Here is a 13,039-nt window from a genome sequence, read left to right as displayed (position 1 = left end):
TCACTACATACTAATAAAAGGGGCAATTCAACAAGAAGAAATAACAATCATAAATGTTTATGCACCCAATCAAGATGCCACAAAATACATGATGTTTCCACAATAATTGTGGGAGACTTCAACACATCACTCTCTCCTATACATAGATCAACCAGACAGGAGACCAATAAGGAAATTGAAAACCTAAACAATCTGATAAATGAATTGGATTTAACAGACATATATAGAACATTACGTCCCAAATCACCAGCATACACATACTTCTCTAGTGCTCACGGGACTTTCTCCAGAATAGATCATATGCTGGGACATAAAACAAGCCTCAATAAATTTAAAAAGATTGAAATTATTCAAAGCACATTCTCTGACCACAATGGAATACAATTAGAAGTCAACAACCATCAAAGACTTAGAAAATTCACAAATACCTGGAGGTTAAACAACACGCTCCTAAACAATCAGTGGATTAAAGAAGAAATAGCAAGAGAAACTGCTGAATATATAGAGACGAATGAAAATGAGAACACAACATACCAAAACCTATGGGATGCAGCAAAAGCGGTACTGAGGGGAAAATATATCACACTAAACGCATATATTTAAAAGAAGGAAAGAGTCAAAATCAAAGAACTAATGGATCAACTGAAAAAGCTAGAAAATGAACAGCAAACCAATCCTAAACCAAGAAGAAGAAAAGAAATAACAAGGATTAAAGCAGAAATAAATGACATAGAGAACAAAAAAACAACAGAGAGGATAAATATCACCAAAAGTTGCTTCTTTGAGAAGATCAAGATTGACAAGCCCCTAGCTAGACTGACAAAATCAAAAAGAGAGAACACCCATATAAACAAAATACTGAATGAGAAAGGTGACATTACTGCAGATCCCAAGGAAATTAAAAAAATTATAAGAGGGTACTATGCACAACTGTATGGCAACAAACTGGATAATGTAGAAGAAATGGACAATTTCCTGGAAACATATGAACAACCTAGACTGACCAGAGAAGAAACAGAAGACCTCAACCAACCAATCACAATCAAAGAGATCCAATCCATCATCAAAAATCTTCCCACAAATAAATGCCCAGGGCCAGATGGCTTCACAGGAGAATTCTACCAAACTTTCCAGAAAGAACAGACACCAATCTTACTTAAACTCTTTCAAAACATCAAAGAAAATGGAACACTACCTAACTCATTTTATGAAGCTAACATCAATCTAATACCAAAAACAGGTAAAGATGCTACAAAAAAGGAAAACTACCGGCCAATCTCCCTAATGAATATAGATGCAAAAATCCTCAACAAAATACTTGCAAATCGAATCCAAAGACACATTAAAAAAATCATACACCATGACCAAGTGGGGTTCATTCCAGGCATGCAAGGATGGTTCAACATACGAAAATCAATCAATGTATTACAACACATTAACAAACCAAAAGGGAAACATCAAATGATCATCTCAACAGATGCTGAAAAAGCATTCGACAAAATCCAACATCCGTTTTTGATAAAAACACTTCAAAAGGTAGGAAATTGAAGGAAACTTCCTCAACATGATAAAGAGCATATATGAAAAACCCACAGCCAGCACAGTACCCAATGGTGAGAGACTGAAAGCCTTCTCCCTAAGATCACGAACAAGACAAGGATGCCCACTATCCCCACTGTTATTCAACATTGTGCTAGAAGTGCTAGCCAGGGCAATCCGACAAGACAAAGCAATAAAAAGCATCCAAATTGGAAAGGAAGAAGTAAAACTGTCATTGTTTGTAGATGATATGATCTTATATCTGGAAAACCCTGAGAAATCGAAGATACAGCTACTAGAGCTAATAAACAAATTTAGCAAAGTAGCGGGATACAAGATTAATGCACATAAGTCAGTAATGTTTCTATATGCTAGAAATGAACAAACTGAAGAGACACTCAAGAAAAAGATACCGTTTCCAATAGCAACTAAAAAAATCAAGTACCTAGGAATAAACTTAAGCAAAGATGTAAAAGACCTATACAAAGAAAACTACATAACTCTATTAAAAGAAATAGAAGGGACCTTAAAAGATGGAAATTATTCCATGTTCATGGATAGGAAGGCTAAATGTCATCAAGATGTCAATTCTACCAAAACTCATCTACAGATTCAATGCAATCCCAATCAAAATTCCATCAACCTACTTTGCAGACTTCGAAAAGCTAGTTATCAAATTTATTTGGAAAGGGAAGATGCCCCGAATTGCTAAAGACACTCAAAAAAGAAAAACCAAGTGGGAGGACTTACACTCCCTGACTTTGAAGCTTATGATAAAGCCACGGTTGTCAAAACAGCATGGTACTGGCACAAACATAGACATATAGATCAATGGAATCAAATTGAGAATTCAGAGATAGACCCCCAGATCTACGGCCGACTGATCTTTGATAAGGTCCCCAAAGTCACTGAACTGGGTCATAAAGGTCTTTTCAACAAATGGGGCTGGGAGAGTTGGATATCCATATACAAAAGAATGAAAGAGGACCCCTACCTCACCCCCTACACAAAAATTAACTCAAAATGGACCAAAGATCTCAATATAAAAGAAAGTACCATAAAACTCCTAGAAGATAATGTAGGAAAACATCTTCAAGACCTTGTATTAAGTGGGCACTTCCTAGACTTTACACCCAAAGCACAAGCAACAAAAGAAAAAATAAATGGGAACTCCTCAAGCTTAGAAGTTTGTGTACCTCAAAGTAATTTGTCAAAAAGGTAAAGAGGCAGCCAACTCAATGGGAAAAAATTTTTGGAAACCATGTATCTGACAAAAGACTGATACCCTGCATATATAAAGAAATCCTACAACTCAATGACGATAGTTCAGACAGCCCAATTACAAAATGGGTGAAATATACGAAAAGACAGTTCTCTGAAGAGGAAATACAAATGGCCAAGAAACACATGAAAAAATGTTCATCTTCACTAGCTATTAGAGAGATGCAAATTAAGACCACAATGAGATACCATCTCACACCAATTAGAATGGTGCCATTAAACAAACAGGAAACTACAAATGCTGGAGGGGATGTGGAGAAATTGGAACTCTTATTCATTGTTGGTGGGACTGTATAATGGTTCAGCCACTCTGGAATATAGTCCAGCAGTTCCTTAGAAAACTAGATATAGAGATACCCTTCGATCCAGCGATTGCACTTCTCGGTATATACCCGGAAGATCGGAGAGCAGTGACATGAACAGATATCTGTACGCCAATGTTCATAGCAGCATTATTCACAATTGCCAAGAGATGGAAACAACCCAAATGTCCTTCAACAGATGAGTGGATAAATACAATGTGGTATATACACACGATGGAATACTACACGGCAGTAACAAGGAACGATGTTGTGAAACATATGACAACATGGATGAACCTTGAAGACATAATGCTGAGCGAAATAAGCCAGTCACAAACAGAGAAATATTATATACTACCACTAATGTGAACTTTGAAAAATGTAAAACAAATGGTTTACAATGTAGAATGTAGGGGAACTAGCAATAGAGAGCAATTAAGGAAGGGGGAACAATAATCCAAGAAGAACAGATAAGCTATCATGGGTAAATTTAATGTTCTGGGAATGCCCAGAAATGACTATGGTCTGTTAATTTCTGAAGGGTATAGTAGGACCAAGTCCACAGAAATGTTGCTATATTAGGTTACTTTCTTGGGGTAGAGTAAGAAAACGTTGGAAGTAAAGTAGTTATCTTGGGTTAGTTGTCTTTTTCCTACTCCCTTGTTATGGTCTCTTTGATACGTTCTTTTATTGTAGGTTTTTTTTAATTTTTTTTCAATTTTTTTTTATTTTTCATACAGTTGATTTAGGAAAAAAAAGTTAAAAAAAAAAAAAAAAAACAAGGAAAAAAATATGCAGAGCCCCCTTGAGGAGCTGGTGGAGAATCCAGGGGTATTGGCCTGCCCTACCTCGATGGTTGCTATCATGCCCACAGACATAGGGGACTGCTGGTTTGATGGATTGAGCCCTCTACCACGGAATTTCCCCTTGGGAAGAGTGTTGCTGCAAAGGAAAGGCTAGGCCTCCCTATAATTGTGCCTAGGAGCCTCCTCCCGAATGCCTCTTTGTTGCTCAGATGTGGCCCTCTCTCTCTAGCTAAGCCAACTTGAAAGGTGAAATCACTGCCCTCCCCCCTACATGGGATCAGACACCCAGGGGAGTGAATCTCCCTGGCAATGTGGAATATGACTCCTGGGGAGGAATGCAGACCTGGCATCGTGGGATGGAGAACATCTTCTTGACCAAAACAGGGATGTGAAAGGAAATGAAATAAGCTTCAGTGGCAGAGAGATTCCAAAAGGAGCCGAGAGGTCACTCTGGTGGGCACTCTTATGCACAATATAGACAACCCTTTTTAGGTTCTAATGAATTGGGGTAGCTGGTGGTGGATACCTGAAACTATCAAACTGCAACCCAGAACCCATGAATCTTGAAGACAATTGTATAAAAATGTGGCTTATGAGGGGGGACAGTGGGATTGGGGGGGGGGGCATAGGGATCACACTCCCATTTGTCTAGTTTCTGGATGGATGAGTGGAAAGGTGGGGGAAGGAAACAAACAAACAAACAGACAAGGGCGCCCAGTATTCTTTTTTACTTTAGTTGCTCCTTTTCACTTTAATTATTATTCTGGTTATTTTTGTGTGCGTGGTAATGAGGATGTCGGGGATTGATTTTGGTAATGAATGTACAACTACGTAATGGTACCGTGAACAATCAAATGTACAATTTGTTTTGTATGACTGTGTGGTATGTGAATATATCTCAAAATGCATTTAAAAAAAAGTAAAAAAAAAAAAAAAAAAAACTGTGATGTTTAGACTAATTTTCTCGAACTAGAGTCACAGTAAAATGCAACATGAATAGAAAAGGACCCAAATTGAGTGGTTTGTGCAACACCATGTCCACATTCTCCCTGACTCCACAGTACAGGAGCATATAAAGTGAAGGTTTTAAAGTAAAAACTACCAAATAGCTTAAAAAAATGTATATTTATAAACAAAGAGCCATCACTGAATGAGGCACTGCAGAGAAGGAAGAGGGACAGTTTGCATAAAATCATCACTAAAAATTAGAATGCTGAAGACAACATTCAAAACAAGAGTATAATGTAGTTAAATGTCATGAATAAGTAAAATAAATATAATACTCAATTTCAAAGTGAAGATATTAAAATACATTATATAGTTACTGGAAAAAGTAGTAGGGCATGAACAGACATAAAGATCAATGTAACAGAATAATCCAGAAATAGAGCCTAATGTATAGAGGTAGTTCAGTTTTACATTTAAAAAGTGGTTTTCTAAATTCATGATACAACTGGCTAGCCACCTGGAAAAAATATTTTTTTGCTTCCCAATTCACTTTTTTTTTTTTTTAATGCCACAAAATTTGTGATGATTTACTACAGCAGTAATAAGAAACTAATACAAATCTAGTATTTTTTTTTTAATTCTAGCCTCTAGTTTGCATTGATTGCATTTTCCCCCCATTCCCACCCTATTTTTAACACCTTGCAATGTTGATACTCATTTGTTCTACCTCATGCAAAAACACATTTCTACCTTTTATTACAATTGTTGAGCACCCTGAGTTACACAGTCCCAGTCTTTATCGTTCGTCTTTTGTTCTGGTGTCCCACATGATTCCAGCCTTCCCTCTTTCAACCATATTCACAGTCATCTTTGTTCAGTATACTTACATTGCTGTGATACTATCTCCCAAAATTGTTTTCCAAACCTTTCACTCCTGTCTTTTCCTTTGTGTCTGCAGTGCTTCCTTTAGTGTTTCCTGTACAGCAGGTTTCTCGTTCACAAACTCGGTCATTGTCTGTTTGTCAGAGAATATTTTAAGCTTTCCCTCATATCTGAAGGATAATTTTGCTGGATATAGGATTCTTGGTTGGTGGTTTTTCTCTTTCAGTATCTTAAATATATCATGCCACTTCCTTCTTGCCTCCATGGTTTCTATTGAGAAATCCACACATAGTCTTATCAAGCTTCCTTTGTATGTGATAGATCGTTTCTCTCTTGCTGCTTTCAAGATTTTCTCTTTATCTTTGATGTTTGATAATCTGATTATTAAGTGTCCTGGCATAGGCCTATTCAGATCTATTTCGTTTGGGGTATGCTGTGCTTCTTGGATCCGTAATTTTTTGTCTTTCATAAGAGATGGGAAATTTTCATTGATTATTTCCTCTATTATTGCTTCTGCCCCTTTTCCCTTCTCTTCTCCTTCTGGGACACCAATGACATGTAAATTCTTGCTTTTCGTTTTGTCTTTATGTTCCCAGAGACATTGCTTGTATTTTTCCATTCTTTTCTCTATCTGTTCTTTTGTGTGTAGGCTTTCAGGTGACTTGTTCTCCAGTTCCTGAGTGTTTACTTCTGCCTCTTGAAATCTGGTGTTGTATGTTTCCAATGTCTTTCATCTCTCTTGTTGTGCCTTTCATTTCCATGGATTTCTCCAGTTGGTTTTTTGAACTTTCAATTTCTACCTTATGTATGTCCTGTGTTCTCATTATACAGTTCAGCTCTTTCGCCATATCTTCCCTAAACTTTTTGAATTGACTTATTATTAGTTGTTTCAATTCCTGCATCACAGTTGAAGTGCAAGTTTGTTCCCCGACCGGGCCATAACCTCATTTTTCTTGGAGTAGGTTGTAGTTTTCTGTTGTCTCGGCAAGGTTTCCTTGGGTACCCCAATCAGGCCTCCCCAGACCAGAATGGACTAAGGTCCCAGAAAGAGGAAATATTCAGTATCCGGTTTCCCTGAGGGTGTGTCTTAGAAAATTGGTACACCCTCTGATGCCTCTGGTGACTGTTTTTTTCTGCCCAGCAGGTGGCGCCTGTTAGCCTATAATTTTTGACTGATGTAAGGAGGTGTGGCTCCTTTTACCCAAGTTCTGAATGAAAGGCAGGTAGTAGAACTGGGCCCCACCCCTTTCCTCTTAGAGAAGACAGACCCCTAGGGGAAGGTCATTAGCATTTCAATGGTCTCTCTCATCCTGTGCTATACCCTTGTCTGGGTTACAGAACTGGGAACTGAAAATGGCTAAGGCTTTCTCCACGGAGTCAAAAAAGGAACAGAGCTAGTCCGAGGCGACCCTCCGGCTCTCCAAGGTCAGTCACCACCCAAAGCCTCTGTCTGCTTGTTGGGGATTTGTACCTTGTAGTGAGCAGTTCACACTCACTAATTAAAACCCCAGCTGGAGCTCAGCTGAGCTGTATTTGCTTGCCGGGAGAGAGCTTCTCTCTGGCACCACGAGGCTTTGTAGTTTGGGCTGTGGAGGAGGGGTCTCCCGATTTGGATCCGCAGTTTTTACTTATAGATTTTATGCTGTGATCTCGGGCATTCCTCCCAATTCAGGTTGATGTATGATGAGCAGATGGTCACGTTTGTCCCCCTGCAGTTATTCCAGATTATTTACTAGCTGTTTCTGTTTTTTTTTAGTTTTTCCAGGGGGACTACATAGCTTCCACGCCTCTCTATGCCACCATCTTAGATCCTAGCCTTCCCACTTCACTTTTAACACCAAAATAAATTCTAGATGTTTAACATTAATAAATATACCCAAAGAAAGCACCCGAGAAAAATAAGGGAAGAAGAACTTTCGTGGCATGAAACAAAACCCAAAAGCTCTCAAAGACAACACAAAAAATAAATCTAACAATGTAAACAGAAGAACAAAACTACCAATGAGAATTTCTTAAAGGTGACATCAATAACCAAAATTAAAATCATACCTGTAAGAAGTGTGCCAGGACCATGTTCATATACATGTCTTCTTCTTCCCTACCACTGCCCATAAAACAGAGGTGCTCCCCACCTGCTATGGAGCCAGATTCAATGGACTGCTTCTGTGCTTCGAGCAAGGATTTCACTGACTGTGAAAACTCGGATGGATTCTGGAGCATCTAGACAATTTTTAAAAAATTTAAAACTTGGTAAGCCTATGTTTTTACATACATTTTGAAAACTTTGAAGTACTTTTCCAAAAAGAGATATCAATATTTAAACAGCCACCATGAAAACAAAGGAAAAAGAAAAAGCTATTATAAATGAAATTCCTGGGACAGAAGAAAAGAAATGAATATAAATGTATCTATAATACATTGGAACAGTTGAAATACCACAGAAAAATTAAATTATGCAAAAAAAATACTTTACTAGAAAAAGTTTTTTGTTGGTATTGTTTCTTGTTTCTAAAATGACAAATAACTAGCCATGGTATCCTTAGGTATCATGACAGGAGAAGAGTTTAACACTGGCTGGAAGGGTCCATGACTAAAAACAAGATACCAAAACAAGACATATTTGTTAGTTTTCCACTTACATGGCAAACCATGTATTTCTTAGAGGATAGGCAGAAATCCTAGAAATCATTCATTTATCCACTTATTTATCAGCACTATTTTAGGTACTGGAGATACAAAAATGAAAAAAAAAAATCCAATTCCTACCTTCAACAAAACAATTATGCTAATAACTACAAAAATTTTTAAACTACTCTTATAACGGGGCTACATAAAAAGCATAAAGAAAATCCAACAGAACAATGAATAAACAATGTCAAAGACCAATTTGTAAGAACAATACAAATAAACAGCATGCTCAGAAAAAGATGCTCAAAGGGACTTGATATTACCACTGTTTTTCCACTCATTACTCTGGTAAAAATAAAAAGTACTGATAAAGTCCTATAACGTCGATGGTATGAAACAATCATTCTCATTCACAGTTGTGAAGTAGAAATTGGTTCAATCTTTTTATGTTACCCCTCAATCCAACAATTCTACCCCTCAATCCAACAATTCTACTTTTAGGAATCTATTTTATAGAAATATTTGCATAAGTTCAGAAAGTATGAATAAGGTTGTTAACTGCAGCATTGTTTATTACAAGAAAACTGAAAATAACCCAAATGTACAACAGGGCAATAAATTATGTTATTCTGTATACCGTGGACCACTGTGCAGCCATTGAAAAGAATGAATCCAAATGGAAAGATCTCCAAGAAACTGTTAAGTGAAAAATCAAGTGGCAGAACAAGAAATACATAAATATTATATAATTGAAGTACTTTTCCAAAAAGAGATATCAACATTTGAAGAGCCGCCATGAAAACAAAGGTCAGAAAGACTAAACAAGCTGATAACAGCAGTTAACTGGAGTTATTTCTTGAAAAATTTTTTTAAACGTTGCACTTATGAACTACTGGAGTAAATTTTTTTTTAACTTGATCAAAATTAAAAAAACAATAAAAAAAACTTCAAACAAAATCAAAACAAAGGACTGAGAAAAAAACAAATACCTAAAATAACTACATTGCTTTCAACATGTTCCTATCCTACCCCAAGAAAATAAACAGACTATAACCCAACAAAGGAATAAGAAAAACAAATAACCTAAAATAACTACATTTCAGCGAACTTGTTCTTACCATACCCCCTAGAAATTAACAAATCATAGTCGTTCCCCACTGGAGTAAATTTAAGAAAATGAATGTAAGTCTTCCTTACAGGAGAGAAGGAAAAAGGCACATCTCAAGGTGTGAACATGCTAGGACGGCCTTTCCCACCTACAGTGGCCAAACCTCTGGGTTCTTCTACCTCTATTTTCCATGAGTTTCCTCTCAACCCTCCCTGGGGCTCTAATGACCCCAGAAAAACTCAAATGATGTCAGTCTCCCTCCTCTGTCGAGGGATCTAAGCATCTCTGAATGCATCTAATTATTTGTCCTCTCCTTCGATTAAAATGTTCCTAGGATAGTAATTAAAACAACTACCATCTTCTGAGTACCTAAATATCAGATACTACTCATATCAAATATTAATTTATTATATGCATAAGTATTCATAATTTTAAAAATGGTTTATGGTAAAAACTTTTAGAATTCTTACCCAATTAATAATAAGAGCTAATATTTATAAGAGTACTTACTAGGTGAAAGGCACAGTGCTAAGTGCTGAATCAGCAGCTCATAGTAAGAAGTTTAGAATTTACTGACATAACAATGGTAAGCAATAATAAGCCTTTGCTTTATGATGCTAAAAAGGGTGTCCTGGGTGAAAAGTAAACCTGAGGTCAACATATTTCTAATGAGGACAAAGACTCCCTCCTTAAACAGAAAGAAAAACATCTCCAATCTGGGACACGTATATTTATTTATGCGCTAAAGAAAAAAAATTACTTCCTCTCTTCTTCTTTTAAAAAATTTTAATCAGTATGTATACTAACCAGATCTGAATCCAAGTGGAAAGCAGTTGATAAATGCCCAGCATTATACTGTTCTGCAGGACGGCAATCCACCACAAAGAACCGGACTCCTTCCTAAGAGTAAAACATTTGACATACTGGAATTTGCCATGAGGTTCCCATCACACAATAAAATATTAACAATTAAGTAAAACAGAGAGAACATGACTATAAAAAAATTCCTCTCATTTAGAATTAAGAGAACGCAATCTGCATAGACAGAAGAAATTATCGTAAATAATTTTAATCACGTTAAACAGTTAAAACATTTTCTACATAATGTCCCTGATGGGAAAGTCTTAGAATATGAGGCAGAGCTATGAGATGAATTATATTGGAATTAAACAATTTTCAAATGTGTATCATGTTAGGCACTTAAAAAACCATATACCTATATTTTAAAATCTAGATATACTATTCCTATTTCTTCAAAGAAGTCCACAAACTTGTCAACAATTAAAGCCACACAAGTATTAAATGCTTTTCCTATTGGGTAAAAAATGCAACGCCAGTTTAAAAGGAAGAAGTTCATAAGGGTCTCTTTAAATAGGATTACATGTTTTCATTTGTTTTTAAATACTAATTCTAATAAGAAAAAAAGTTAGATGGTTGGTTTTTAAAAATTCTGAACAACCAGTACAAATATTAAGAAGTTCAACTGAGAACAATCTATTGTAAAATGACTGTCTTCACATGTCCATTTCTCTATCCCTCCTTCCAAATATATATATATATATCTCCACGGTTACCTGCTCGTATCTATGGTTAACTGTTGGAACAGTAGTAATAAAGAGCCTATATGTGAAAAATATTGCTGGTCAAACTGACTTATTAGATTTTCTTGGAGAGAGCAACAGGTAGAAAATTATGATCAAATTTTCTCAAGTCTCCTTTGCTATACACTTTATGGTACTAAATTACATAATTAAATTAGCTGTGTAACTCCTCAGAATGTAACTCTTAGATGGTAAATGTATCCTTTTAAGTACTTTATACAATGCACATTCAGTTGCTTTCCTGAAATATGAAAAAAAGATTTGATAGTTTATAAAAATTGGTGTAAAAAATGACAAAAATAAATTGCTGACAACTAAAAACACACAAGCTGGCAGTTTAGAAACTATCTGAACATGCTTTAACATGTCATTCAAAAAAGCAAAATGGCCACAAAATGAACAGTGAGGAAACGACGGTTCCCTGCATTTAAAGGAGTGAGCCCGCTGACAAACTGTGGGTTTCTTTACTTACCCCTTGGAGCTGATTTGCTTGAAGGATCTCTGACACTGAGACAGCCAGACAAAGAGCCTGGCTCAGATCTGCATCATCATCCTTAATTCCCAACAAAGTACTACCAAATAGATGGTGATTATCCTGTAGAAGAGAGATTTTTAAAATGTTATGAAGAAAAAACAAAATCAAACTTTTCTTCCTAAAAATATTCTTATTAAACCATGATCGAGGGTAAAATAATCACATAACATCCTTGAATCATGTAATATAAGATAATCTCAAATCTTACAGGCTAAAAGCTACAAAAATGCCACATACAAAGTCCTTGTCAGAGGTCACACAAAATGAAAAACTTAAGAAAAAGTCCTTGTCAGAGGTCACACAAAATTAAAGACTTAAAGAAAAAAAAAATTCTACAAAACTATTTTCTATACTCTCTCCTATAGTTAAACATTAAATTTTTTAAATGATGGCTCACAACTTTTCATATTTTAATGTAATAACAAAAAATATTGCAAAAATGAATTGTATAAATTATGTAACACACACACACACACACACACACACACTGTTCTAGCTACCAACTGCTAGTGAGATGATTTACTTTGTCTGAAGAATACAATCTGCTCCTATTAAAATTAAGACTGAAAAGAAAAAAGACTTCTTTTTCACCCAGTATCCTAAACCACTATCTCACCATATGATTTATACAACACTGTTGGGAATAGAAGTACTCTACATAATGCAATTAATAAAATAATTTAAGTCAGTCCCCAGAAACAAATCTCTTTTTAATAAATTATTTTTATGGGCAATGTTCTTAAGATTTTCCTTACCTGCCTTCTGAAACACACTATACTGAACACAATTTAATTTTATTATGGCAGAATACTTTAAAAAAATAAAAACACAATAAAGCTCTCATAGGCACCTGAGATCACAGATGAACTTTTCTGCTTTATAAATAGTACTTCTGTACCTCTTCCACTATTAGCTTTTGGTTCTTGGAGTTTTGTTCTGGAGCTCACACAATTGTTGCGTCTAAATCTAGTATCCTTTTTTGAAAGTGCCTGCCTGGTCTGAGGAAGCTTTTAGGTGTCCACGGGGCTAAGTGACCCTTTTTTGTTTATAAGACAGCTTGACATCATAAGGCTGTATAAGGCTGACCACAAATAAAGGAGGCATAACTACACATCCTTCACTGGTTTTTCATTATTACAATTTTTAAAGTGAAGAAGGCACTAATTGGAGAAATATCTGTCAAATTTTCCTAGGATCAGAAATAACTACAATGTTCAGAATAGAGGTGCGGTGATTCCTAGCCTATTTACATTCTATCTCTTTAATCTGTCTGTTCCTCCACTAGGAAGGGTACTTGACAATGAAAAAAAAAATCACACAAAACTATAACACACACACAAAAAACCGAAAAACCCTTGAGTCTTTCAACTGAAGTGGATACAAAGTAAAACAATGAAACAATGTATAAA

At 35.9% G+C, this 13,039-nt stretch overlaps 1 protein-coding gene across 3 annotated transcripts in view; it reads right to left on the bottom strand.

Moving 5' to 3' along the window:
* Window positions 1–13,039, bottom strand: part of TBC1D23 (TBC1 domain family member 23) — a 100,578-nt gene that overhangs the window by 36,632 nt on the left and 50,907 nt on the right. For all 3 annotated transcript variants that reach the window (XM_037834461.1, XM_037834471.1, XM_037834453.1), the window contains 3 exons: window positions 11,568–11,690; window positions 10,302–10,394; window positions 7,808–7,978 (listed from right to left, as the gene is read on the bottom strand). In XM_037834461.1, the coding sequence (XP_037690389.1) occupies window positions 7,808–7,978; window positions 10,302–10,394; window positions 11,568–11,690 (387 nt within the window). The remainder of the gene's footprint in view (window positions 1–7,807; window positions 7,979–10,301; window positions 10,395–11,567; window positions 11,691–13,039) is intronic.

Source organism: Choloepus didactylus, chromosome 1, assembly GCF_015220235.1.
Source record: "Choloepus didactylus isolate mChoDid1 chromosome 1, mChoDid1.pri, whole genome shotgun sequence".
In the NCBI taxonomy this organism is placed as follows: Eukaryota; Metazoa; Chordata; class Mammalia; order Pilosa; family Megalonychidae; genus Choloepus; species Choloepus didactylus.
The sequence above is the reverse complement of the archived record's forward strand: the minus strand, read 5'-3'. Positions and strand labels throughout refer to the sequence as shown.